Below are 24,601 nucleotides of genomic sequence, written 5' to 3'. Positions count from 1 at the left end.
GCTGTTCCATCCCTGGGAATATTCAAGGCCAGGTCGGACAGAGCTTGGAGCAACCTGGAATAGTGGAAAGTGTCCTTACCCACAGCAGGGGCTTTGAACAAGACAGGTTTTAAAATTTCTCCCAACTATTGTTTGGTTCTCTTATTCTGTCCCACATCCATGACCCAAAATGCGCAGTGGCCCTGGGATAACACACGAACACAACTCAGATGAGGGGTCCTGCAGGGCCCCCCTGGGCTGCACAAAAGCCGTGGCAGCGTTCCCCCTCTGCAGGGCTGCGAGATGCTCTGGCATGAGCTCATGTTCCTGTTTACAAACACCCGCCCATGGAGCCCTTCCAGCAGCGCTATTGTGCTGCACGGCAGCGCAGCGGCCAAGGCAGCCGGGTTTGTCCACCAGGCCCACGGAGCCCTCAGGGCAGCTCTGCTATTTTTAGTGTCTGGCCAAGCACCTCGCTCATTTAGCTGAAGAAATTCAGAACTCACCACTAACCCTAGCGAAGACTTTGGTGTTGAGGACCTCATAGCTCTGGTGACACGGCACCAGCGCTTAGGTGGTAAAACACCAGCTCCAGACATCACCAGGAGACAGTGAAATTCATTTTGGTGATTTGGCAGTGATCACAGTGGCATGGCCACGCCAGGTTTTGCCAGGTGCAGAGCGGCAGAGCCATGGGGGTGCTGTGCCGGGTGTGCCCCCGCGGGGCCTCCCAGCGCCTTTTCACAGCTGAGGAAAAGAAATCCCAGCCCAGTGCGTGACTAATCGGTAGCTGCTCATCGAGCTGCCTGAATAGGGTTTCTCAGAGCGGCCAGGGCAGGCGTGGAGCAGCTCGACTCCTGCTGGAACTGCCTGGCTAGGGGGCCAGGCCCTGCTCCCTGCCCTCGGGCACTGCTCCTCAGGGTCACCGTCATGAACCCACAAAACATTTTTCCCCTCTCCAGTGAAGAGTAGCTTTATGCTCAGCGGGCAGGTTGGGATATCCCGCTGGCCCCCAATCCAGGATGACAGGGGTGACAGGGGTGTCCCCGACCCACCAGGGTGGCAGGAACCCATCATGAGGCTGTGCCAACGTGCTCTGCAGCATTGCCACCGTCACTGAGGTTTTTCCAACCACTTCAGCCTAAATCCAACTCGGATGGATTAGAGGAAAAAGGGACAGAGGAGCCCCCACACTGTCACAGGTTGTTCCCTCTCCCGAAAAATAGAGACCCTTAAATTCCTGCTCACCCTGAGTGATATTGACTCAGAAATAATCCTGCAAGCCTAACTTTAGTCACCACACAACCTCCTCCTGGTGGGAAGCCATTCCCACCCAGCAGAAATATTCACAGAGGCAGCATCTCTCCCGCCGTCGAGGAACCCAACCACAGCCCCTCTCTCTGGACACCGGTCCGGGGGGGTCCAGAGCCCCTTCCCTGCCCGCGGGAACGGGAGCGCGGGGGAGGCGGAGGCGGGCCCGTCCCGTCGGGGGGAGCGAGCAGAGCCAGCAGAGGGCGCGCGGAGCCCGGAGCTGCAGCCCGGCCCGAGGGGCCGCGATCCCGCACGGAGAACGGGAACCGGGCAGGAACCGCGCTGCTCCTTCCTCCGGGCCGCGCCCCGCGACACCCCGGGCGGCTCCGGGCACCGGGGGAGACGGGGGGACTTAAAGCCCAGCAGCGGCCTCATCCCCGACGGTACCGGCGGGCCCGGGTCGCCCTGTCACTCTCCTGAACGGTACCGGCGTGCCCGGGTCGCCTTGTCACCCTCCTGAACGGTACCAGCGTGCCCGGGTCGCCTTGTCACCCTCCTGAACGGTACCGGCGGGCCCGGGTCGCCCTGTCACTCTCCTGAACGGTACCGGCGTGCCCGGGTCGCCTTGTCACTCTCCTGAACGGTACCGGCGGGCCCGGGTCATCCCTTCCCCGTCGCCTTCATGAACAGTACCGACGTGTCCAGGTCGCTCTGTCACCTGAACGGTAGCGGCGTGCTCGGGTCGCTCTGTCACCCTCCCGGGCGGTACCGGCGTTCCCGGGTGTCCCTTCCCCGTCACCTCTCTGCCCCGCTCCCTCCATCCCCGGTGTGAGCAGCGCTCTCCTGTCCCCGGTGTGCCCGGTTCTGCAGCCCCGGTACCCGCGGAGGGTCCCGGTGCCGCATCGCCCCCTCACCCGCGCTGCCCCCGCGCCCCCTCCCCGCGCACCTGCCGAACCCGGCGGGTCGAGTGAAGGCCCGGGGGGCTCCGAATCCCGGCGGGTCGTGCCCTGTGCCCTGCACGGGGCCCTTTCCCTCTTTGCCCATCAGCCACGGAGGAAGGGGCGGCTCCCCCCCTCCTCAACGCTGCGCACCTGCGGAGCAGCGGCGGCCCCGACGGGGCGGAGCGGCCGCGGGAATGAAACAGGCGGGAGCCGGCGGGACCTCTCCGAGTAGATTTTTTTTTTTATTGAAAGATGTGAGAATTCATCAAAACTGAACAGACAAGATACCCGAGTAACCAGCACGTTGCAAATCATGTATCTTTTTATTTTAAAACAAATATAGAGCACAGTCCTGTGATATTTAAATTTATTATACTTTTTTTTTTTTTGTTCTGGAGTGAAAAATAAAAACCTGAGGTTTATTCCTGCTTTCTCTATACCCCGCACTGTAGCAATATTTTAGTTACGTTTTGGATTCGTTAGTTTTTTTTTTTTTTTCTCTTGCAAAAGTTCGTTAAAGGATTGAAATCTTAGTTTAAATGACTCCAAAAATTGTTTTATCAGTGGCACATGATTGTCCTAGAGAACAGGCGGGATAAACAATATTTTAAAACACAGAGAAACCGATATCTCCTTCAATCACAAAGAGCTAAATAGTTTTCATTTACAATATATATGTTCATGTAAAATGAAACAAAAAAAAAAAACAAAACGAAAAAAAAAACTTAAATGCGAGGAGTTAAACTCTAAATATTATGTACACACCAATGTACAACTCTGAATAAATTAATACCAATTTGCATATTCTGGGATCCTTATAGCTTATTTACACAAATTACCATTTATTTCATAAATATCTGCCCAGGTACCCACGAGGCTCCCCCCGCCGTGCCCGCTCTGCGCGGCGGCGGCTGCCGAGGCGGTTTGGTTTCCATCTTCCATTTCTTATCTCTATTTTCTTTCCTTCTTTTTTTTTTTTTTTTTTTTTTTAATTTTTAAATTTATTTTTTCCTTCTCCCTCCCCTTGCACAGATGAGGGTTTGGCCCCTCTCACTCCCCACCGAGGCAGGCGCTGGGGCCGCCCCGTCCATCAGGTGTCTCGGCACCAGCTCATCCCCCTCCCCCGAGCTGCCCAGTGCCCGGAGCTGGGAATTGGGGGGTACTGGGGGGTACTGGGGGGTTCTGGGGGTTCCGTGGCCTCGCTGGAGCGGGGGGAGCCGCTCCCAGCCCCGCAGCCAAAGGGGTGGGCAAGCCCAGCGCTCCAGCCGCTCCCTCCTGGCTCTGGGGAGGTGGGTCCGCTTGGCCGGTGGGCTCCGTCCCTCTGCTGCAGCACCCCGCTCCCTGTCCGCTCCCAGCCCTCGCTCCACAATAAATATTTATACTGTGCTGTACAAAATACCAGTGCTTCTCCGCCCCGCCGGGAGGGCTCGCTGCCCGCCCCGCCGCTCACTTCGGGGACTCCCTGCCGGGTGACAGCTCCCGCTGGCTCTCCAGCCCGCTCACCAGTCTCTGGATGTTCTGCAGTTCATTGAGGGACTCCTTCAGGGAGCCCTTGGGGGAGGCAGCGGGGCGCTGGCTGCCCCCCTTGTGCAGGGGCACCTCGGGCAGGGGGCTGGACTCGCGGCTGCTGCCGGCCTTGGAGCCCTCGGAGGCGGGGTTGAGGCTGGCGGGGAGGCCGGTGGTCAGCAGGTTGGTGCTGGGCGGGATGGTGACCGGGAGCTGGTAGGGGCTGAAGCGCAGGCGGGGCCGGCTGCTGCCCAGGAAGGGGTTGCGGGACAGCGGCCCCGCGGCGGCCGCGCTGGTGGCCGGCATGGCCGAGGCGGCCGCCGCGGCCGCGGCCATGTAGGTGTAGGGGTAGGGGAAGAGTCCGCCGAAGGTGGGCATCGGGATTCCCTGTGGAGAGACAGAAAGGGAGGTCAGAGCTGTGCTGCTGTTCCTCTGTGTCCCCGCTCCTGCCTGTCCCCTTCCTATCTGTGTTGCAAAAGGCAAAGATGAAACAGCCCAGTGTCACCCTAAAAGCAGAGTGTGGGATTATCCGTGTGGAACAGGCTGAGGGAGGGGGTACAGCTCCATCTGCCCCATCCCAAGCCAGGCTGGTGACGCTGAGCACAAACCCCTGTCTGAGATCTGTCCCCTCACTGTACACTGCATGTCCGTGCCTGTGCAGCACCACAGCCCCTTAACCACATTAAAACACATTGTTAAGCAGGACGGATAAATTAGGGGAGTTCCAAGACATCTCTATGTATTCATCAGAGGAGATGGGAAAGGCAACACCAGGGCAGGCGCTGTGGGAGAGCTTCAGAGCTGACAGGAAGACAGGGAGCTGCTGGATGGGGACAGCCAGGTCAGGCAGGGCCACAGCTCCTGACTCTGCCCTTGACTATGGAGGAGCCATAGCAGCTGCAAAAAAAATCAAGATTGCTCCTTACATCAACCCTGAAGCCACCTTCAAAATGCACACTGTGTTCTGCGTGTGCCACAGCTGGTAACATGTCAGAGGTGTGTCACCCCCTTGCTCCTATGGGCTGCAGGGGGCCTGGGGGAGGCTGGGGGCACCAACAGCTCCTTCTCTGCAGTGGGGCCACCCTGCATGTCCCCACACGGGGTGACACTGACCAGGCCTGACCTGCACCCCCAAAGTGCTGCGCTCACTCACGGAGCTTTTTGAGAGGACATGTAGAGGAGATTTCAGTGATAGCGGTGGGCACACAGGGCTTACCTGAGAGGCCAACATGTGCTGGGAGAGGTGGAAAGGGAAGGGGGTGGCCGTCCCTGCCGCGCCCGGGGCGGACGAGAGGGCTCCATTCTCCAGGCTGCCCCCGCCGGTCACCGAGGCCAGCAAGTGTCCCATGCCCATGGCAGAGAAGGCGCCGGGGGCCATGGCGAACTGTCCTGGGTGGATGAAGAGGGGCTGCCCGGCGCCCAGCGGGCTGAAGAACTGCTGCCCGTGGAGGCCGGAGAGCGCCAGGCTCTGCAGGTGGCCGGCGCTCAGGTGCGGGGGGCTGTCCGTGTGCACCATCAGCGGGGCGAAGGCCTCCTTGCCCAGCCCGCCGCCCTCCGTGTCCTTCTTGCCCGCCTCCGTCTCTTTCCTCCGTCCTTCCACCTTGTCCTTCTCCAGGCCCCGAGTGCCGAACAGGCCCTCGCCAGGACCCTCCCGGGGGGATGCCCCATCCTTGGCTTTCTCCGGGCTGTGCCTCTCCTTGCTCCGTTCCTCCGGGCACCGGGGGCTGCCGCGGGGCGTCGCGTCCTCGGCGCTGGGGCTGGCTGCTGCCACCGGCCGCTCCTCGGGCACCTTCTCCACCTCCGCGTCGCTGTCGGCCCCCGGCTTCTCCTCTGCGAGGGGATGGAGGGGCAGAGGGTCAGAGCAGAAGCACCCAGGGGAGGCGGGGAAGGGATCACTCACAAGAGCCCTGGTGTCAGGGAGAGGCTGCCATCGTTATTAATGGGAGAGAGTCATTTTGGGGGCAGAAATGCGCCCTCGTGCTATGGTCGCTCTGGGGAAAGGGGATTAACAACAGCAAGTCCTGTGGCTGTGCCAAACAGGAAAAACATGTTTGATGGAGAACCAGAATCTATTCTGTAATAGATCCTTAGCTGCAGAGTCCAAGCGGGGATGAGGAGAGCGGGCAGTGGACAGCGCGGGAGGAAATGGCCCTGCGTATATTTAATTACATGGAGCTGATCGCCAGTCAGCCATGGATTTATTCCAAATGTGCAGGTTGAGACAGGTTAAAGAGGCAGTTTTAAGGCTGGCAGTATGGTACAGGCTTCCCTAAAAAGGGCTTTAATTTAAAAAGCCCCATTGAACTCTCCAGAGGAGGCAGGGGGATGCGAGGCGAGGGGCTGGCGAGGGCGAGGGGAGCTGAGCCCCTGCCTGCACGGCTCCACTAAACGAGAAAAGCCTTTTGGTGCGGGTGAGGTGAAGCTCTGCAGGCTGGGGCAAATATTCGGGGAAGCCTTTGAAAGTGGAGAGGGGTGTAATAAACCCTCCCTCCAGCTCGGGCTGGGGGGTTGCAGTTTTGATGAAGGTTTGCAGGGAATCGAGTTGGTGGAAAGTTTAAAGAGCAGATTGATAGTGCTGCAAGACAAAACCCAGCATCGAACCACTGCAGCGTGGGAGCTGCTGGCTTATTTTCATTTACCAGCTTGCAACCTTGGAGTTACAACATTTTTTCCCTCTTTCAAATGTATTAATTCTTTTTCTTTTCCCTTTTTTCTCTCTTTTTTTAGGGAAGTGTGAGATTCCCATGGAAGGCAGGGCACACCGGGCTAACGTGGCAAGCACACAGGCTGCTTTGCCATTTCTTCTTGTATAATATCAATATAAGACATCAGGTGTATAGAGGATCAAATATACATTCAAAACAAAATACGTAAAGAAAAAAAAAACGTTGCAACTCGTGAATACCATTCGCGTTTGCTCTGTTTTTGTCTTTTCAACCCCCGGGCTCCCCTGTGCGCATCCCCATCTTTATTTTCCCTGGTGTTTCGCCTCCCTGCCCACAGGAAATCAGCACGCAGCAGCCCCGAGGGAAAAGAACATTTGGGGACATTTTAGGACCGCGATTCCTGCGTTACCTCTGCCGCTGCCCTTGAGGCGCAGGGGGCTGGGGATGGCACCCACGGGCGAGTGCAGGGCATCACGCACGGCCGAGGGCTCGCAGGAGGAGGCGTCCGACTCGCCACCGTCGCGGTCGGGCTTGCAGGGCTCCTCGTACATCCGCAGGGACGGCAGCGAGAGCTGCTTCCTGCGGGGACACGCAGCGTCGGGCCCCGCTCGTCCCCCCGCGGGCGCGGATCCGGGGGGACGGGCGCACCCCTTACCTCTTCTCCCTGCGGCCATTGCCCGTGTCCCGAAAGCCCTTGGCGAAGGGGTTGTTATCGATTTTCAGCTGCGTGATCTGCGAGGGGGGGGAGAAGGAGAGAAGGGGCATGAAGCGCCGGCCGCTCCCCCCTCCCCGCCGCCGTCGGGGAGCGCGGGGTGCGCGGCGCAGGCTGCGGAACCCGCGTTAACACACCGCATGCTTTATTAAAAATGATGCTGAGGTTTGGGCTTGAATTATTAATAGCGTCTTAATGATAGGAAGTTATTTTTCACGGCCCCCCGGAGGGAAGATGGCGACTGAGCTGCTCGGCGCTGGTTAAAAGCTATTCTTATCCCTCCCTGCCACGGGCTGCTGGGGCCGGCGACATCAGGGCGCTCAATAATGCATGGCCCTGAAACACGGCCCCGAGAGGGGCTCTGGAAAAGGCCCGGCTGCCCGGCCCCGCCGCGACCCCCGGCCCGAGCATCCCCCGGCCCGAGCATCCCCCGCCCGACGGGGCCCACGGCCGGCGGCCGCCCCGCGCCGCTTGCGGCGGGCGAGCAGACAAAGTGCTCTTTAATCGATTGTGACTCTTCGCCATAAACTTTACGAGGGAAACAAGCCCACCAGGACCCTCAGACAGAGCTGTCAATTAGCATCAGCAGCCAGGGGTGGAGGTGGGGGTCAGCTTTTGGGTTAAAACACACACACAACTCTTGGAAGGGGACGGCAGAGCCTCTCTGCTCCCCATCGTGCTCTCCCGGCTCTGCCTGCTCACGGGGCGACACTTGCTAAATCACGAAAGCAACTAAAATTAGCTTATCTGCCTCTATTTTTTGGCTCCTCCAGAGCCCTGAGCACCTCCTCGGTGAGGCTGCCCAGGCCTGGTGCTGCTCTCCACAGCCTGGGCCTGCAGTAAAGACCCCACGGCCCAGAAAGGAGCTAAAAACTCCACGAGAGAATTATTAATAGTAATAACAGAAATACTGCCAACGGCATTAATATTAATACTAAAAATAGCGATAATAATGCAAGCAGTATGAGGGTGCATCCTACTCTGAATGCTCGAGGTTTAACCTTTCTAGTACTGCTGCTTTTTGCCCCGAAATATCCTCACTAACACAAAAATAGCTGATACAGGGTAAGGGATGGGTGAGAACAGGGAGAGAGACAGGGATGGGGACATGGATGGGGACAAGGAGAGGGACAGGGACAGGAGGTGCCCGGCCGTACCTTGTCGTTCTGGTAGGCAGTGACGGCGATGAAGTCGGTCTCGGGGAACACGTAGGTGCGGAAGGTGCTGTAGGGCAGCTTGAGGATGTCGTTGGCCCGGACGATGTGGAACCTGGGCTGGTACTTGTGCATGGAGTTCAGGATGGTCTGGGATGGGCGAGAGAGCACAGCCCGCGGCTGCCGTCAGCCCCACGCCTCCCTAAAAACCCCCTTTTCTCCCGAAAAACAACAACAACAAAAAAAAAAGTACACCCCTCAAATGAGGAAGGAATGCCGGGGATGCCAGAGAAGGAGATTACTTTTTTCTTTCAGGATCTGTCCCCAAAGAAGGAGGTCAGGGAACGCAGGCAGAACAGCATCTTTGCGGGTGTTAAGCACGGCAATAAAGCAGCGAAAGGGATCTCCCACTTTTATTACAACCCTGCAAACGCGAGGCGACTTTTCGACACGTTTCTCACCGCTTTTCATATTTCCGTCCTTAAAAATAAATTACTATCCCTCACCACCACAAAAAAAAAATAATGTTAAAAGCCTCTGGGTGAGTGTCGGGGGCGGCAGGAGCCGGTGCCAGCCCCAGCCAGCGCCTGCGACCTGAAAGGAGCGTTTCACCACGAGCCATAGCAAATTTATGTCTCGGAGCAACGTTGCAGAAGGAACAGACTTTTTTTTTTTTTTTTTTTTTTTTTTTCCAGCCAGGTGTCTGAAAGCCTCGCCAACACTCAAAGCTGTTCTCTATCCTTTCGTTTTATTTTTTTGAGTTTGATTTGCTGGGTTTTTTTTTAAATATAAAACCCGAATTTCCCGCGATTTGGCTGAGGATCTTTGAAAGCTGCTGAACACCCCAAGCCGAACCCCTGGGGCTGTTTCGACCCCTTGCCCCTCGCTGCCTGCTTTCCTGCCCGATAGCTTTTAAATAATTCCCCAACCTGCTGTGGTCCGACTGAAATGCAGAATTCACTGCCCAGAATTCGTAGAGGGACTGCGAAAGCTTGAGTAATTATTGTCAAATAACGTCGGCCAAATGGCTAAATAATTATCACTTCATTTCGGTTTAGAAGGTAATAAAAAAAATCCCCCCCTTTTTTTTAAACCCAAGCAATAATCACCTGCTGATGAACTGTCAGATTGCTGTTATATTGATATAATCTAGACAGGATTTATCATGAAAATGGTGCAAAAAGTCTCATTCAGGCGTGCAAATCTGCATTCCTTTAAAAAAAAAATAATCATCCCTCTCCGACCAGATGGGCACTGGCTAAACCCTCATCTCCCAGATTTAACACAGTCCGGATTTTGGACAACGACAGATACCAGAAATCTTTAATTGAAGGAGGCGAACCGTTAAAAGCGCTGAATCAAACTAGTTTTTCACCAGTAAAAAAAAAAAAAAAAAAAAAAAAAAAGGTATTTTTTAGACTCCTCTTCTATCGATTTACCTTGCTGGCTATAAATAACTTCGCAATGTATTATTTAACAAAGACGCTGTTTCCTGCCTTTAAGAGAAAAAAAAAAAATAAAAGTGAGATAGAAAAAAAGAAGGAAAAAAATAAAAAGAGAGTGGAAAAAATAGAGAGGGGAAAAAAATAAAAAAAAGAGAGGTAAAGTTCTCGGGGAGATGCGTAGCTGCTCGGAGCGGGGTCCCGCAGCCCCCGCAGCGCGGCCGCCCCGCGGCTCCGCCGGCCCCGGCTCCCCGCTAATTATCGTATCAGCAGCGCTGCGCCGTCAACTTTCCCTTTATCGCCCTAAATGCTCGCTCAGAGGAAGGAGAGCTGGCTGGGGCTCTGGGATTTCCCCCTCCGTGCATTCCCCCAGCATCGCGCTCCCCTCGCCTTCTGACCCTGCTTTCTGCGGCTCTCTGCAAATGGCCAACACTCTCCGCTGTCTTTCTTTCCCTCTCTCTTTTCCCTTTCTTTGTTTATTTTGCTTGGTAGGTTTTTTTGGTTTAATTTCTTTGTTTTGTTTTACCTCTTTAAGGTGATGCAGATTTCATCAGCAGGGATATAAAAGGGTTTTTTTGGTTTTGCTTTTGGTTTTTTTTTTCAGAGGCAGATGGTGCCAGCGACTCCAGCCCTTCTCTCGGCTGCGAAGCCCAGCGCAGGTGCCACGGCCCCTGTCCAGCCACCGCCCCGTCGGAACTGCCCTCTCTGCAGCCCCCGCACGGCCTCGGCCCCGCACATCCACCTCCCTAAATTCTCTCCCCACAAAACCTCCAAAACTGGGAAGAAGCAGCAGCACAGGCCGTGAAGGCCCGGGATGCGGGAGTAAAGGGGAGCTTGAGGCTTCATGCAGCCCAACCTTCCTTTTTCTCCCGAAGAACGGGAATTGCCCCCCGGTGCCTGGCAGGACCAGGGGCTGGGGGCTGCGGGACAGCCAGGCCACCGCAAGGCCCGGCCGGGCCCCACCGCCCAGCCAGACCCGGCTGGAGGAGGCTCTAAAGCGCCCCGGTTCCTCCGGGAAGATCACGGGCTGACCCCGCATCGAGCAGACCCCGCACCGGGCAGACCCCGCACCGGGCAGACCCCGCACAGGGCTGACCCCTCTCCTGCCCAGGATCCCTGCCCGGGGAGCTCCGCTCTGCCCCGCAGCCGAACTTACAAAGCCGTGCTTATCCGAGATGTTGTTGGTGAGCTTGAGCTTGTGAAAGGCAACAGGTTTGGCCATCCACTGCTCCCCCGTGGCCGGGCTGTCGGGGTGGATGTACATGCGCTTGGGCATCTCCGGGTCGGCCTTGCCGGCCACCATCCAGCGGGAGTTGTGGAATTTGTACCGGCAATCGTCGGCCGCCACTATATCCATCAGCAAAATGTACTTGGCCTTCTTGTCCAGGCCGCTCACCCGCACCTTGAACGGGGGGAACATCCTCCTGCGGAGAGACCCAGAGCAGTTCAGGGCTGCCCCCGCCCGCCGCCGACCCCCGACGGCTGCGGCCCCACCGAGCCCCCCAGCACCGCCCGGCCCCGGCTGCTGCTCCCAAAGCACCATCGTTTAGTTTAATTCGCTGAGGATTCCCAGCCTTCCTCACGTCCCACCTCTTCACATCCCTCTCTGATGCCTACACCATGGCAAAAAGCAGGCAGAAAGCTCAAAAATCCCATTTCGGGAAATAAGGGGAGAAAACATATCTTTGTTTTCTCATATTTTTCTGCGCTTCGCCGATTCGCTCGCTCAGCACCTCCGGCTGCCTCCCCCGGGCCCGGGGCCACGGGCAGGGCCGGGGACGACCCCGGACGTGGGGAAAGTTTGGCAGGAGGGAAGGAAGCGGCGTAAACGACGGGAGTGGGGGATTCCGAGCGCTCAGTTAACGTGCACGAATTTAATTTGGGATCGCGCTCGGAAAAGTAGTAATGGGAGGGGGGAGCGGTGACAGGAAAGCTCGGAGAAGCGGGGGGAAACACCTCCAAAAAAGTACAGGGATCGAAACTTCCCGCGTTAATTCATGGGGACGGATGGAAGCGGGATGGAGCGGGGGGCGAGGGCGCTGCGCGGCCGCGCAGGTGCGGGCTGGGCTGGGGGGGCTGCGCGGGGTCGGCTCTTACCTCCCGGACTTGGTGATCACCATCTCGGTGCCCAGCTTGTGAAACTGGTCCCAAAGCTCTTTGGCTTCCAGCGTTACTTTGGGGTCGTCCTCGACCTCCTCCTCGGGCTCCAGGCTTTTCAGCGAGCGCAGATGGGCGGCTTGGTGATGGTGTCCCAGGGCCGAGACGTGCAGCCCGGCCTCGGCCGCCCCGGCCAGCCCCGGGTCCGGCATGGGCTTCGCCAACGCCGCCGGAGGCAGAGCCAGAGCCGGGAAAAAGGACGGCTGGGCGGCTGCGAGGAAAGCGGACATGGGGAAGTCAGCCGGCCGGGGTGCGTGGAAGGGGTGGTAAGCCATGGCAGTCCCTGGGAAGGCTGGATCTCTCATCGGTGCATCCACAAATCCAGGAGAAAATGAGGGATTCCCTTTATAAAAATGCGTGTGTGTGTATTGGTTGGGTTTTATTTTTTTCCCCTCTGCTGCCCAGCGAACTCGCTCGAGTCTCTGGAAGAGGAAGGAAAATCAACAACACACACACACTCTCCAAGAAAAAAAAAAAAAAAAAAAGCATAAAAAAAGAGGCGAAAATCAGCCGAACTAGATTCGGGAAAAAAAAAAATAAGAAAGAAAAAAAAATTAGGAAAAGCGAGGCAGTTCCTGGCTCCTGGGACTCCCGGTCTGCGGAGGGGAGACAGTAGGTCCTTATTTTTTGTTGTTGTTGTTGCAGCGAGGGAGAGCGAGCGAGGGAACGAGCCCTCCCAGGAAAGTCCTTCCCGACACTAAAATAGAAACAAAAGCCGGGTCGGGGCTGCGCGGGGCTGCGCGGGGCGCGGCGGGGCAGGGGCGGCCGCGCTGCCCTCACACCCCCGCGGGCCCGGGCTGCGCCCCGGCGGGGCCGCGCCGGCTCCGCGCTCCGCGCTCGGCGCTGCGGCTCGGGCTGCTCATGGCCAAAGGAGCCGAGTGGGAACGGTGAGATCTTGTCCTGATCTCTGTAAAACTGTGACTATCTCACATGTCCTTCCTGCTCTGATCCGCCCGCTAATGAGCCAAGCCCCCTTGATTGCTGATTTTACGCGTTTCAGACCAATTGTGGATCTGCATAGGCGGGGTTTTGACAGCTCCGGCCAAGCTCCGGGCGCGGGGGGGCGGGGGGCGCGGTGGGAGGGAGGAAGGGAAGAAGGGAAAAAAAAAAAGGGAGAAAAAAAACAAAAAAAAAGAAGAAGGTGTCGGAAGCATCGGCAGTAAGAAAACATGTCAACAGAATAAAATATTAACCAATGACAGAGAAAAGTGCTCGAAATCCCACCCCCGGCTCCTTTCCGCATACCGGGTCAGCCCCGGCTGCGCCGCCGGTGCGGGGCCAGCGCGGAGCCACCTCGGCGGAGCGGGGAGCGGAGCCTCGGGGGCGGGGGGCGGCGATGAGGCCCCCGCCGGTCTCCGCGGGGGCGGCGGGCCGGGGAAGGGGGGGAAGAGGCCGGGGGGAGCCCGGCGGCGAGCGCCTTACGCCAGATCCTGGAGAGCGGATCGCGGTGGGGCGCGCCCCGCCCGCCGCTCCGCGCACAGCCGCGCACAACCGCGCAGCGCCGACGGGGCGGCCGCCGGAAGCGCGGCCCGGCGGAGAGCTGCGGGCGGCGGCGAGGCCCCGAGCCGCGACCTCCAGCGCGGGTGAGTCGCTCCCAGCCGTCGCCCCCCACCCTGCCCGCAGCCGCCCCGACCGGGAGCGGGGGGGTCCCGCCCGCAGCTCCGCGCCCGCGGCGGAGGCGCAGACCCCCAGATCCCGCCGTCCAGGCGCGTCGGGTACGCGGCCGGGGGCCAGCGCGGCGGTGCCCGGCCGGAGGGGCTGTTTACCCGGGCGGGGGGAGGTAGATAAGGAGGAGGGGGGGACACTTCGGGGCTGTTTGCTGAGGGATTAGGGCCGGTCCCGCCGCCCCGGGGCCCGGGGGGGGGCGGCGGGCGCGGTGGGTGTCCCCTCGGAGAGGCCGGTTTGGAGATCTGCGCTGATTAACTGAGGGCCGCGGTGGCTGAAGAGGGCCCTGGCGCCAGGCGGCTGAGCCCTCACAATAAAGACCCGTCTCTTGTCACTTCATATTTACCCCCAAATCTTCAAAAAGCGCCCTGCCATCCTTCCAAGGCTCCTGCCCCCGCCGCCTGCGCTGCGACCAGCCGGGATGGGGGGGTGGCGGCCGACCCACTCCTCTGCCCCCCGGCCTGTCCCCCCCGCCCCCGGCCCTCCCGCTCCGCGGATGCGCAGCGAGGCGCGGCCGCAGCAGCTCGGAGCCCTCGTGGTCCTGTGTCGCTGCTCCCTGTGCAGGGTGGGATGCGGGGACCCCCGGGTGCCCCTTTCCTATCCCGACCTCTGCTCTCTATTCCTCCGCCCCGGTTCATCCTGCTGGTAGCCCCCGGCGGACCCCATCCCCATCCCCGGGCTCTTCTCAGACCGATCTCCACCTGCCCCGCGTCCCGCGGCAGGTTCACCTCTGCCCGCACCGCGCCCGACGGGGCGGGCACCGCGCGTCACCCGCCGGGGCTACGGGGCCGGGGGGGTCCCGCTGACCATTGAACGGGCAACGGGGACTGAAATTTAAACCCAATTTGGACTTTGCTTCCTCGCCGCCGTTGAAAACTGCTGACGGCAGCTTTGGCAAAAGTGGGGCTTGCTTGTATTTTTTTTTTTTCCCAATTTTCCCCCCTCACAAAGAAAAAGTGGAGCCTTTCTTTGCCTCGGGGTGAATCTCCCGCGGACACCCCTCCCGCTGCTCCGCGGGAGGACGCGGGGCCCGGCCCTTTGGGGCCTGTGTCCCCGCCGTGTCCCCACCAGGAAAGGTCACCTGTCCTCCGGGCCACCGGCCGGCATCCCTGCAGAATAAAACCTATCCAGAGCAGCCTCGTCTCCCCGACCTTCCGTAGCGCCGGCTGTCGGGGGGCTGCGGGGATGGGGGGCTAACGGGGACCGGGGTACGGCGGGGACCGGGGGCTAACGGGGACTGTGTACCAGCGGAGACCGGGGTACCCATTCCGCTGTCACCCCTCGCGGCCCCGGTCACGGCGGGCGCGGACACGACCCAGGAGCCTGCACCCATGGACGGGCCGTGCCCGCGCATCGCCCGTCGGTGACCGAGCACCGGGCAGGGAGAGACGAGGCGACGGCCCCGGTTCGCGTTCCGATGGCAGCTGCAGACGGGGACGAGGAGTGATCCCCTTCGAGGGAAGGTTTTCCAACCTGCCCCAGGGCGCTGCAGCGCTCGGGGCCGCCGTGCCTGGCTCCTGCGAGCCGTCCTGTTCGCCCGCGGGCCCGGTCCCGGGATGGGCGTATGGAGCCCGGATTGTCTCGTGGATTGGTCCCGGGGATCCGCCCCGGGGATCCGTCCCCGTTCAGCCCGGGGACACCGTCCCGTCGGGCCGCCCCCGCCCCCCACCCGCCCCGCATCGCGGCCCCGCTCGCTTTTCCCCTTTCATCTCTGCCCATCTCCACTCATCATCCCTTTTCTATTTTTAGCCGGTAGACTTAGGCCTTGGCGCCAGGCCGTTTAAGACCTGTCAAAGTCCTTCATATTTCCCTCACGTCACATGGACCTTTCGCTCTCTTCCCCGCGCCATGCGAGGGCCGTAATTTGGATCTGTGAGCTGGTGAGCAAATGCAATTTGCTCTTCTCCATCGCTGTGTTGTCTCCGTGACCCCAGCCAGCAGGACGGCTGGTGTCCTGTCCGGGGCACTTACACAAATTGCGGGTGATTGATGAAAAATAACAATTCTCACAAGCAGCCGGGCCTCTGCCTTCCCCTCCTCCCGGCTCCACCGGGCTGCGGCGGCCCCGCGCCCCGGTGAGCGCTCCCCCCCGACGGGGTGCACCAGGCCAAAGGGGTTTTCTTGTGCCCCCCATTCCCGGCAGCGATGCCACGGCAAGAGGAGACCCCCGGCCCCTTGGGAAGGGCGGCTCGGCTGCTCGCACCTTCCCAAATTGGGGTGGAAACAGGCCGTGGCGTGGGGAGAAGGACACGGTGCCTCAGGGCTGGGCGCCACTGTCCTTCCCCGGGAGCAGCCGGACAGACAGACAGACAGAGCTGGGGACGAGCGAACCCGCAGGTGCGGGGTGAGTGGTTCCGAAGGGAAGCGGGACTCGGTGGCCCCTCCAGCCCCGGGGTGCATCCCCTGGTCCGACCTGGCCCTGCAGCCTCAGCCGGGCTTGGGGCAGGCGGGGAGGAGGCGAGGGGCGGCCCCGCAGCCCCTGCGGCTTCATCGGCCCCTCTTCTCCGCTCCACCTAGAGAGGAAAAGAACCCCACGTGTGACGGAACTGTCCTCGTTTGATCTCACCCACCCAGGACACCCCTCCTCCGCTTCCCTTCTCTGGGGCTCCGCATCTCCCCTCGCACCCTTCTGCGGGGTGGGAATCCCTTCATCCCCGGGAGATCCCGGGAAAACGATTCCGCTCCTCCGCCGCTCTCCGGTGCCCGCTGGAGGGGACGGGGAGGGGCCGCGGGGCACCGGAGCCCGGCTGATGCCCTTTTATCGACAGCAGCCGTGGAGATGCTCCATCTGACACCAGCCTCCCTCCTTTTCCTCCTGCTGCGCGGCTGCGGAGCTGCGCGCCCCTTCCGTGCGCAGGGAACCCCCGGGCCGCTCCCCCCCACCCTCCCGAGATCCCCCTGCCCTCAGACTGTTTAGATTTCTCTCCAGCTTTAAAGAAAATATTTCCAGTAATCCAGATTTCTGGAAAATAACAACATGCGGGGAGACGCAGACACAAACGCCGCTGAAGTTTATCCAGAGTTTGAACAATTTATAAACACATTTCCCAGCCTGTTTGGCAGGGCGGGCGGCGAGTGACCCCGGCCCGGCCGGGAGGAGACACACACATCCTCCATCCTCCCGTTACTCCGCGCCGCTTTCAGCTGTGAACCTGCCCTTCATTGAATTTTAATTTTTTCTTTTCTTTCTTTTTTTTTTTTTTTTTTTTTTTTTTTTTAATTACGAAGCGCTCTTTGAGTTAGTGAGCCCCCCCATCCCCGCGCCCCCGGGGCTCTCCACGTCGGGGCGCGGCGCCGAGCTCGCACCGAGCCCGCTGCCTTAAAAGGAGACGGGAGCCCCGGTCCGAGCCGTGCCAGGGCGAGGGGACCCGCCTGGAACCGGGACTGGCACCGAGGATGGGGATGGGAACGGGTGCGGGGATGGAGGGGCGCGGTGGGGGATCATGCAAATCCCTCTGTTTAAAAAACTTCCATTTGAGAAAGTGTGTCACATCCCGGCGCGGGCGCGTAATCCCGGGCTAATGGCATTATCGCCGCCTCATCGCCGTCATGGGATGGGGTCGGGGGCGAGCATCCCCCCCTCCGCCCGCAGCCACGCGTGACCGAGGCTCGGTTCTGCGGGGAAACGCAGCCGCAGATCCGCCCGCTCCTTGTCGGGTTCGGTATCGCTGCCCCTCCCGGCTCCCCTGGCTCCCCCTCGCAGGTTCTATCGGCGCCTATCGATAATCTTGCCCGCATTTCCCGAGCGAAGCCGGGGCTCCTCTGTTAAATCAAGCAGCTCCAGCAAACGGCGTTATTTGATAAAATGATGCTGTTGGGGTCTCCCCTCTGCTTCCTCCCTGGATTAGCAGCGAGGATTTGGGGTCGTTCTGCTGCACAGTGCTCGGAACGGCCGGGACGGGGCTGCCCGATTCCCGCAGCTTGAGACGTCCCGGCGGAACAGGGGAAAAGCGACGGAATCGGCGGTTCTGGGAGCAAAGAGAAAAAAAAATCACTGGGGGCTCCACATCCTTGGCGACGTCCCCAGTCACCACCCCCACAAAATCCCCTCCTGGGAGGGAACCCTGACTGTACCTGGGTATCTAAATCCTCAAGGACAAGGGATGTCCCGGTTTCTCTCCTTTCTTAGTTTTATTTTCAAACTGTGCCTGGTGGGTGCAGTCCCCTCCCGTTGTCTCTGGAAGGAAGAAGGTTCAGGACAGTCCCAGCCCCACGAGGGTCACTCAGCCCCCCTGGTCCCCAGTCCCCCTTGCATCCCCAGAATCCCTTTTCTCCCTGTTTGGGGCCAGGAGTTTGGCAGAAGTTACAGGATCAAAGGAAGGATGAGTGAGCCGGCCCTGTGTGGGCAGAGCCGCCAGGGTCTCACATCTTGGCCCGTTTGCTTCAGACAGGATCTGGGAACTTGTCTGGAATCACATCTAAAGCAGGATCTGACGCCGCTGGTCCCACATCACGTGAGTTGTGGTTTTGGTCTAGGTTTGACTTTTAGAATTGCAGAAAATCACCGTCTCGTGTTTATAGAGAGAATAAGACTGGCCAGAATAAATCATGAGCTGGTCCCGGGCAGGAGTAACACTTTTCATTGCATCTGTTCCTTTCCTGGGTGTTTCACCATGGACACATTCGATGTTTCCAGCACTGCACGGAAGGGCCAACCCTCATAACCTTGATTTTCATTTTCTCCAAACCCAGTGCTCCTCCAAGCCGCTCTTTGCCAGAGGCAGAGAGGTGGAACACGGCCCTGCAGGCAGGACAGGCTCTTCCCATCTTTCAATTCTTGAAATCAGTCTGAAAACTCAAACTGCTCTGGGGCAAGGCCTCATCCCAGCCCTGGATCCAGCCCCGTTCCCGGGCACCTCTGCATTGCACTTGTTTTTCTCATTGCTCAGATTTTTCCTCACTTCTCTGTAGGTGCTGGGTTCTTGCACTGACCATTCTGAGGAATTTGAGGATTTGGGCATGGGCAGACATGCTGAGACCCTCAAGCCCCTCTTTTCCAGCCTCCCAGCTCCTGGCCCACACGAGCTCTGCGGCGCTGGCAGATTGCTCTCCAGGGCGTGTTTTCCATGGATACCTCGACGGAGGCAGCACCAAATAATAAGCAAATAACAGCCCCGACGCCGGGCTGCCGGCACAAAGCAAGCAATTGCCCTTCCCGCAGGTCACTAATCTCTTGACACATGGTCTTTGAGACCTGGGCCACGGCGAGGGAGGCTGAAAGGGAAGAAAAGATAGTGGGGACAATGGCGGGGCCGCCGGCTGGCTAATAACCCTTCTCCCAGCTTTGTCTGGGGACACTCAAAGTGACGCTGGGATCAATTCATCTCCACAGAAAAAAACCACGCTCCTGCCTCCACCGCGGTGCCCGGGAGGGTCCCGACTCACCGGGCTAAGTGCAAAGCTGGAGTTGCTGCATTTTGTAGCCAGCAGTAATTCCCCCTCTGTGTTTTCCCCTCTACGCTGAAAACAAACCCTTCACTTGATCCGTTTGTCCTCTCCAGTTGCCATCTGTCTTCCATCCTTCAAATCTCACCTTAAAAACAGTGCCTCTTGAGCAAATCCTCCCCGCCAGCCCCGCGTGCCGTCTCCCCCGGGCAGCCCTGACACTACAAGCGCTCATTGAAGTGAAGGGGATTTGAGAGCGCGCAGGACACGCCGGGATTAAGGGCACAGATTGTGCTCCCCCGGCTGCAGCTCTGCCTGCCTGGGGCTCTGCTCCCTCCCCTTTGCATCAGCAAGGTGGTCCGTGCGTGGGTATCCCCATCCCTCTGCCCTTCAGGATGCAGGAAGCACCTGAGCCAGTTCCGGGTGTTTTCCTCTGCAGGTGGAAGCAGGAGAGGTCACACTCTGTGCCTTGGTGGGGAGGTTTCACACACGGGGTTGGCATAGATGTGCAGGTGCTGTCCCATCCCATCCCATCCCATCCCATCCCATCCCATCCCATCCCATCCCATCCCATCCCATCCCATCCCATCCCATCCCATCCCATCCCATCCCATCCCATCCCATCCCATCCCATCCCATCCCATCCCATCCCATCCCGCACACCCCGGAGCAGCATCTGCGGGGCGGCCCCGGCCAAGCCGTGAATCACCCGCACATCAAAGCGCTCCCAGCCCCGGCAGCCGCTCCGAGAGGACAGTGCCTGTGCAGATGTTCAGCAGCAGCTTTTCTCAATTACAGAGAGCTGCAGAACTTACCAGAAAACGCAGGGAAAGGAAGGGAAAGAGTCCTGGCCAGTGGAGGGCCGGAGCAAAGAGCCCACACATCCCTTGAAGCTTCAGGCCAGCACATCACCACGTGCTCCATTTTAGCTCCAGTATTACACTGAATTATCTCACATTCCCCTCCAGCCCTTGCTGTGGTGGGGATCACCTGCTGCCATCAAAATATTTTTCTTCTTTAGGAAAACCCCTCCTTGCTGAACTTCATGGGCATGGAGGGGAGCTCAGGCTTTGGAGCAGGTGAAATTCCTCCTGGAAAATCGATGATACCGAAGTTGGCCATGTGACCCTCAGCAGGGTGACACATGGCAGTTCTTGGCTGAGCCTGGCAAGGGCAGCCCTGATCCTGCCCAGCTCCCACGGACACTGTGGACTACCAGGAGCAGGAGTCTCATAGTCCGGTCAGTCACCCGGGCAGGACAATGGCATCACTCCCACATGACAGCTGGACTTTCCCCTTTCGACAGCAAAAAGAGCAAAATTCAGTGTACCTTGAGAGCACAAGTGGGACAGTGGGACTGGTCTTTCCTCTGGGAGTCACAGAACGGGTGCAAGGCGAGATAGGGAGCAGGGTCCAGGGCCAGCTCCTCACCCCAGGCTGCAGGTGCTCTCTCTGGTTCTCTGTCTAACGAAGCTGCTGCTCTGAACGTGGCTCACAACCTCCAGCCACAGCAGACCCTCTCCTGTCTGCCCAGGTTGCTCAGGAGGGAATGTGCTCGCCCATGGTTCCCAGCTCATCCCAGGAGTCTCCTCCTCCCTGGGGATGCAGAGATGCTCTGCTCCCTCCAGAACACATCAGGGTTCTCCATCTCTCCAGAGAACTGTCCAGAGGGAGAGGGGCTGGATGGGAGGGGGATTAATCCCCAGCTGCCACACAGGCAGTGGTATCACCTTTTATTAATGTCCTGTAATAATATTGTAAATATTCACTGGGAAATAATTATATCCTATAAAAGGAGCAGCAGCCCGTGGTTTCAGCCAGGACTGGTTCGTCACACTTGTTTTAAAGAGACATTTCATGTCTCGTTTATAGATTAGATTTTAACCTGACCACATTTTAACATTGTATTAAATTAGAAATTAACTTTGTATGGCTGCTCACTGTAAAATTGACCCACTGATAGGTTGAGTGCTAAAGAATATTTCAGATACCTTTCAGGCAGCAAAGTTCCCAAGAAAATTCAGAGCCTCCTCCTTGATCTAGACCAGGACTTTGCTATTAATTAGTATTTATGATCAGGTGGCAGAAATGTTTTCCATGGAGGGGGAGCAGCATCCCTGCCCTGTGCCCATCCCCAGGGATGTGATGGAGGTGACAGGGAACGCTGCAAGCCCCTGACCCTCCTGTCGGTATTTTAGCGTAATTTCCTGCAGCAGAAATTCCCAAGAAAGGCAAAAATTCAGCCTGGGAACTCACTGACAGATGCACAGCTTCAAATTACATCTGAGCCCAGGGAGGGATGGGTGGCAACTGATGGGACAGTGGCACAGCCAGTGACACAGCGTGTCCCCAAGGCCGGGGGGCGTGTGGCATGTCCTGGACAGAGGGGGCGCCGCCGTGGGGACAGGGGGACACTGTCCCTGCCGTGTCCCCGGCCCAGCCCCGCCGCTGGTGACTCGGACCCCGCTGTGTCCTGCCCTTTGCTCTCACCGGGGTAAAGGCATTTTGTGGGATAATTGAAACCTGTCCCCAGCACGTGCCGGAGGCGGGGGCCGAGCCGGGACAAACCCGGTGACATCAGCCAGAGGAGATCTCACCCTGTTGGGCTGGGAGGACTCTTGAGCCCAAATTTATCCTGGTATTCAATTAATGTCAGCGTGAGACGGAGCAGCCGCCGCGGCGCGGTTCCGTGTCACAGAAGGATGCTGTGCCCGGCTCTGGGGGCAGGGACAGGGCAGGGGCACAGCTGAGCTTGTCCCTTCCCAATTCTGTTCCCTGCAGCTCTGCCCCTGCGCTCGGAGAGGGGCTCCTGCAGTCCTGCCGCAGACAAATGCTTGTCCCGGTGCCTTTTCCATCTGTGAAACAGGCCAAGCAGTGGATTCAATTATTTTTTTTCCTAGCACACAAGCCACTAATCATTTATTGTATTAAATCCCCCCCCCCCCTCGTCTCCACAACTTTTGTTCCCGTTTTATCCAATTAAAACTCAAGGCAAAAAAAAAAAAAAAAGAAGTTTCGTTTTCTCCTTTTTTGCAATCACAAAGAACCGATCTCAGCCCCATTGACTCGCTAATTGTAAGCACTCAAATGGTTGGGTTTAAAGTTACACTTAGCAGCTGTGAAACATTAGGGTGAAGTGATTACAACCTACTGGAGGATACCGAACATTTTTACAATATCTCAGGAGCATAAGGGAAAGACAACAGGAAATGGCGCAAACTTTCCTACCCTGCACAGCAACAAGCCAGAGCAAAGGAGTGAGAAAATAAATGCAGAGACGTGGCGCAGACGTGGTTTGGATGCTCAAAAAAATTACTGAGGAAGCCCTGGTGAGAGCAGCGTGGATTTATCCCCTCGTTTGGGCAGTGAGAGAGGACAGGGAGCAGTTCAGGGATTTCACAGCCAAATTCTGCTCTGGGTTCTCTGTTGAGGAAGGAGGATGGAGATCCTCAGAGGGACAGAATGGGTTTGCCCGGGCTGGGGCTGAGCATCCCCAGCAAAGCCACCAAATCCTGAGCTCCACGTGCTCTGCAAAGCACCAGGAAACCCTGATGGTTACTCCCAGGCCCTGGACTGGTCCTGAGATTTGATTTCATTTGAACTCCAAGCTGTCACGTTTGGAGAACCTCTGACTTCCCACTCCTTTTCAAACATCCCCCTCCCATGATTTAAGCCCGCTACACGCGTGTGTTTATTACAGAAACCAGGGTAGGATAAGAAAGCAATATTTCACGTTAATTCATGAAATCTGAACTCAACTTTTAATAGAAGAGCCCCACTTTATGCCCAGAGTGATATACAGTCCGCCCTGCTTTAAATGAGACGTTTTGCCTTTTGAACTCAGCAGGAGCCCTCTGCTTACGACTACTGGAAACAGTTTAAAAACCTGCAAGTCCCCGTGTCTCTTGGGCTCTTTGGTTTATATCATGGCACAACATTCTTGCTGGGCTGCCAGCTGCTGTGTTTGAGAACCTGGCGTGTCAGAAACTCACCTGGAGAATTTCCACAGCGGCAGGAGCTGCTTGCCCAAAATCCTGCAAAGACCACGAGCCTCTGGTTATTTTTAAGTGGGGCTTGGATCAAGTTCCTAGAGGGAAAACCTGCTTGTGTTAAAGTCAGGGACGAACCTGCCTTAAGAGCAGCTTCTAAACTTATTAGGGAACAGAAATATTCTCTCCTGGTGCCTGAAAATGAGTTCTGATTTGGCTGCTGAGGTTGAGGAGGAGGAAGGGTGGTGTGGCACGAGACCACCTGGCCCCAGTGGTAATGGGGGGGTTTTAGGGCCGTGGGGGGAGCAGGAGTGTGGTGTGGGTGAAGAACACAGTGCAGGGATGTGTTGCATCAAACAGTGCTACTGATGAATCACACCCTATAGAGTTATTATTGAGCCAAATCCTATAAAATTTATCATTAAATCAGACCCTACAGACCTTACAGTTAGTGACAATTCAGACCCCATGGAGTTATCAATGAATCAGATCCTATACAGTCATCACTGCAACACACTCAGTTTTCTCTGGCTCACAGAAGAGCTGGAACTCAGTGGTTATTCTGCTGGGTCATCTGTGAAAGTATCAAATTAAAGTTAAATTAGCCACCTCATGGCAATGCTTATTTTTTTTTTTTTTTTTTTAAGGCTCCAGGCTTTCTTAACAGTTTGGCTACAGGGCTATCAACAGCAGGGAATTTAGGACATTCTTTTCAATGAACCAGACTGAAAATATTTTGGTACAGCCCCAGTTTGTAGGGTTTTTTTTTTTAATCTCTTCCCCCCCTCCACTTTAAACAAAACATCTTGATTCAAAGGAGCTTCTTGCAGACTGGGAATTTCCACATGGCCATATTGCAGCACTTATAAAAAGTGATTTAATGCCTGCCAACAACAAATACATTTGCAATGACACCACTCTGTGTTATGTGCTATCCTACTCTGTGTGCTCAGCCAGAATCAGGCAGGCCGTCCCAGGCAGGAGGGAGAAGAGCTCCTTCCTTCCTCCAGGAGAACTTTGTCCCTTACCCTCCTTGGGAAGCCTGAAGGGAAACAAGCATCACGGTGACAACACAATCCCTTCTGTATGTGTTAATCTGGATTTTGTTTGAACTTTTGGAGCTGACCTTGGCTTGAACTGTGTTAAAAACCCTGACTGGTGTGGACTGACTTGACCCTGCGGTCCCATTTGTCCACGGTGCCAGTCCTGCCCTCAACCCTCTACTTCAAGCCTTTATTTTACAGACAAAAAGGAACATAACATTACAGCAGATATAGCCAGCGGGCCAGAGCTGCAAGTACTTACTTAGAGGCAAAACTCTCCTCTGATTTCATCCCAAGGAAGTTATTTTTTTGCTTCAGAAGAGACTGACTGAAAACCAAGCAAGGAACTGAAATTATTGCTGTAAACTCTCGCTTTTTATTAGCGGTTTCCAAGCCTGAAGAAAACAAAACCTTCTGAGTGGCTGTGTTAAAGTTAAAAGCAAAAAAAAAAAAAAAAATCCAATCCAAACCAAGCCCAAGACTGAACTGGGTGTTTGGGGATGGAGTAGGAAGAGGGTGGTTGGTTCTGCATCCCTTGGTGTGGCTGGCTGGAGCTGTAAGATTTGTGGGTTTAGATAGTTTCCTCTCCCTGCCATGACTCAAACGGCTTCTATTAAAAACAAGTAGTGGGAAGGAAATTTCATAAGCTGACAGTCCCATCTCACTCTGCTTCTAGACACAAGTTGGCTGAGATGTAGGAATTTGTGTGGT

General features: G+C 57.2%; 2 protein-coding genes across 3 annotated transcripts; one reads left to right on the top strand and one right to left on the bottom strand.

Annotated features, from left to right (window-relative positions):
• Positions 1-2,394: 2,394 nt before the first annotated feature.
• Positions 2,395-12,754, bottom strand: TBX2 (T-box transcription factor 2). The gene is made up of 7 exons (XM_079325194.1): positions 11,749-12,754; positions 10,808-11,075; positions 8,213-8,359; positions 6,999-7,075; positions 6,753-6,922; positions 4,894-5,507; positions 2,395-4,064 (listed from the first exon to the last, which is right to left on the bottom strand). Exons 1-7 carry the CDS (start codon positions 12,111-12,113, stop codon positions 3,618-3,620), a joined length of 2,088 nt encoding a protein of 695 aa, XP_079181320.1. The 5' UTR covers positions 12,114-12,754; the 3' UTR covers positions 2,395-3,617.
• Positions 12,755-12,870: 116 nt separating this feature from the next.
• LOC306811470 (uncharacterized protein) lies at positions 12,871-24,513 on the top strand. 2 transcript variants are annotated; one of them, XM_079325203.1, is made up of 2 exons: positions 12,871-13,391; positions 15,223-19,923. In XM_079325203.1, exons 1-2 carry the CDS (start codon positions 13,004-13,006, stop codon positions 15,255-15,257), a joined length of 423 nt encoding a protein of 140 aa, XP_079181329.1. In that variant the 5' UTR covers positions 12,871-13,003; the 3' UTR covers positions 15,258-19,923. The 2 variants fall into 2 exon arrangements, 1 of the variants encoding a protein (XP_079181329.1); XR_013776675.1 differs by lacking the exon at positions 15,223-19,923 and adding an exon at positions 23,495-24,513 and having other exon boundaries at positions 12,924-13,391.
• The last annotated feature ends 88 nt before the right edge of the window (positions 24,514-24,601 follow it).

This window comes from Erithacus rubecula (assembly GCF_903797595.1).
Source record: "Erithacus rubecula genome assembly, chromosome: 22".
Lineage (NCBI taxonomy): Eukaryota > Metazoa > Chordata > Aves > Passeriformes > Muscicapidae > Erithacus > Erithacus rubecula.
This window is presented reverse-complemented; position numbering and strand designations above follow the sequence as displayed.

Bases quoted from the DNA above. Each gene is read 5' to 3' on its own strand.
- TBX2 (XM_079325194.1), bottom strand. From the start codon at position 12,113: ATGAGAGATCCAGCCTTCCCAGGGACTGCCATGGCTTACCACCCCTTC. The intron at 5,508-6,752 runs GTAACGCAGGAA...ATCCCCTCGCAG, and splicing joins CCTCAAGGGCAGCGGCAGAG to AGGAGAAGCCGGGGGCCGAC. The intron at 4,065-4,893 runs GTAAGCCCTGTG...GTCTCTCCACAG, and splicing joins AGCACATGTTGGCCTCTCAG to GGAATCCCGATGCCCACCTT.
- LOC306811470 (XM_079325203.1), top strand. From the start codon at position 13,004: ATGACAGAGAAAAGTGCTCGAAATCCCACCCCCGGCTCCTTTCCGCAT. The intron at 13,392-15,222 runs GTGAGTCGCTCC...TTCTATTTTTAG, and splicing joins AGCCGCGACCTCCAGCGCGG to CCGGTAGACTTAGGCCTTGG.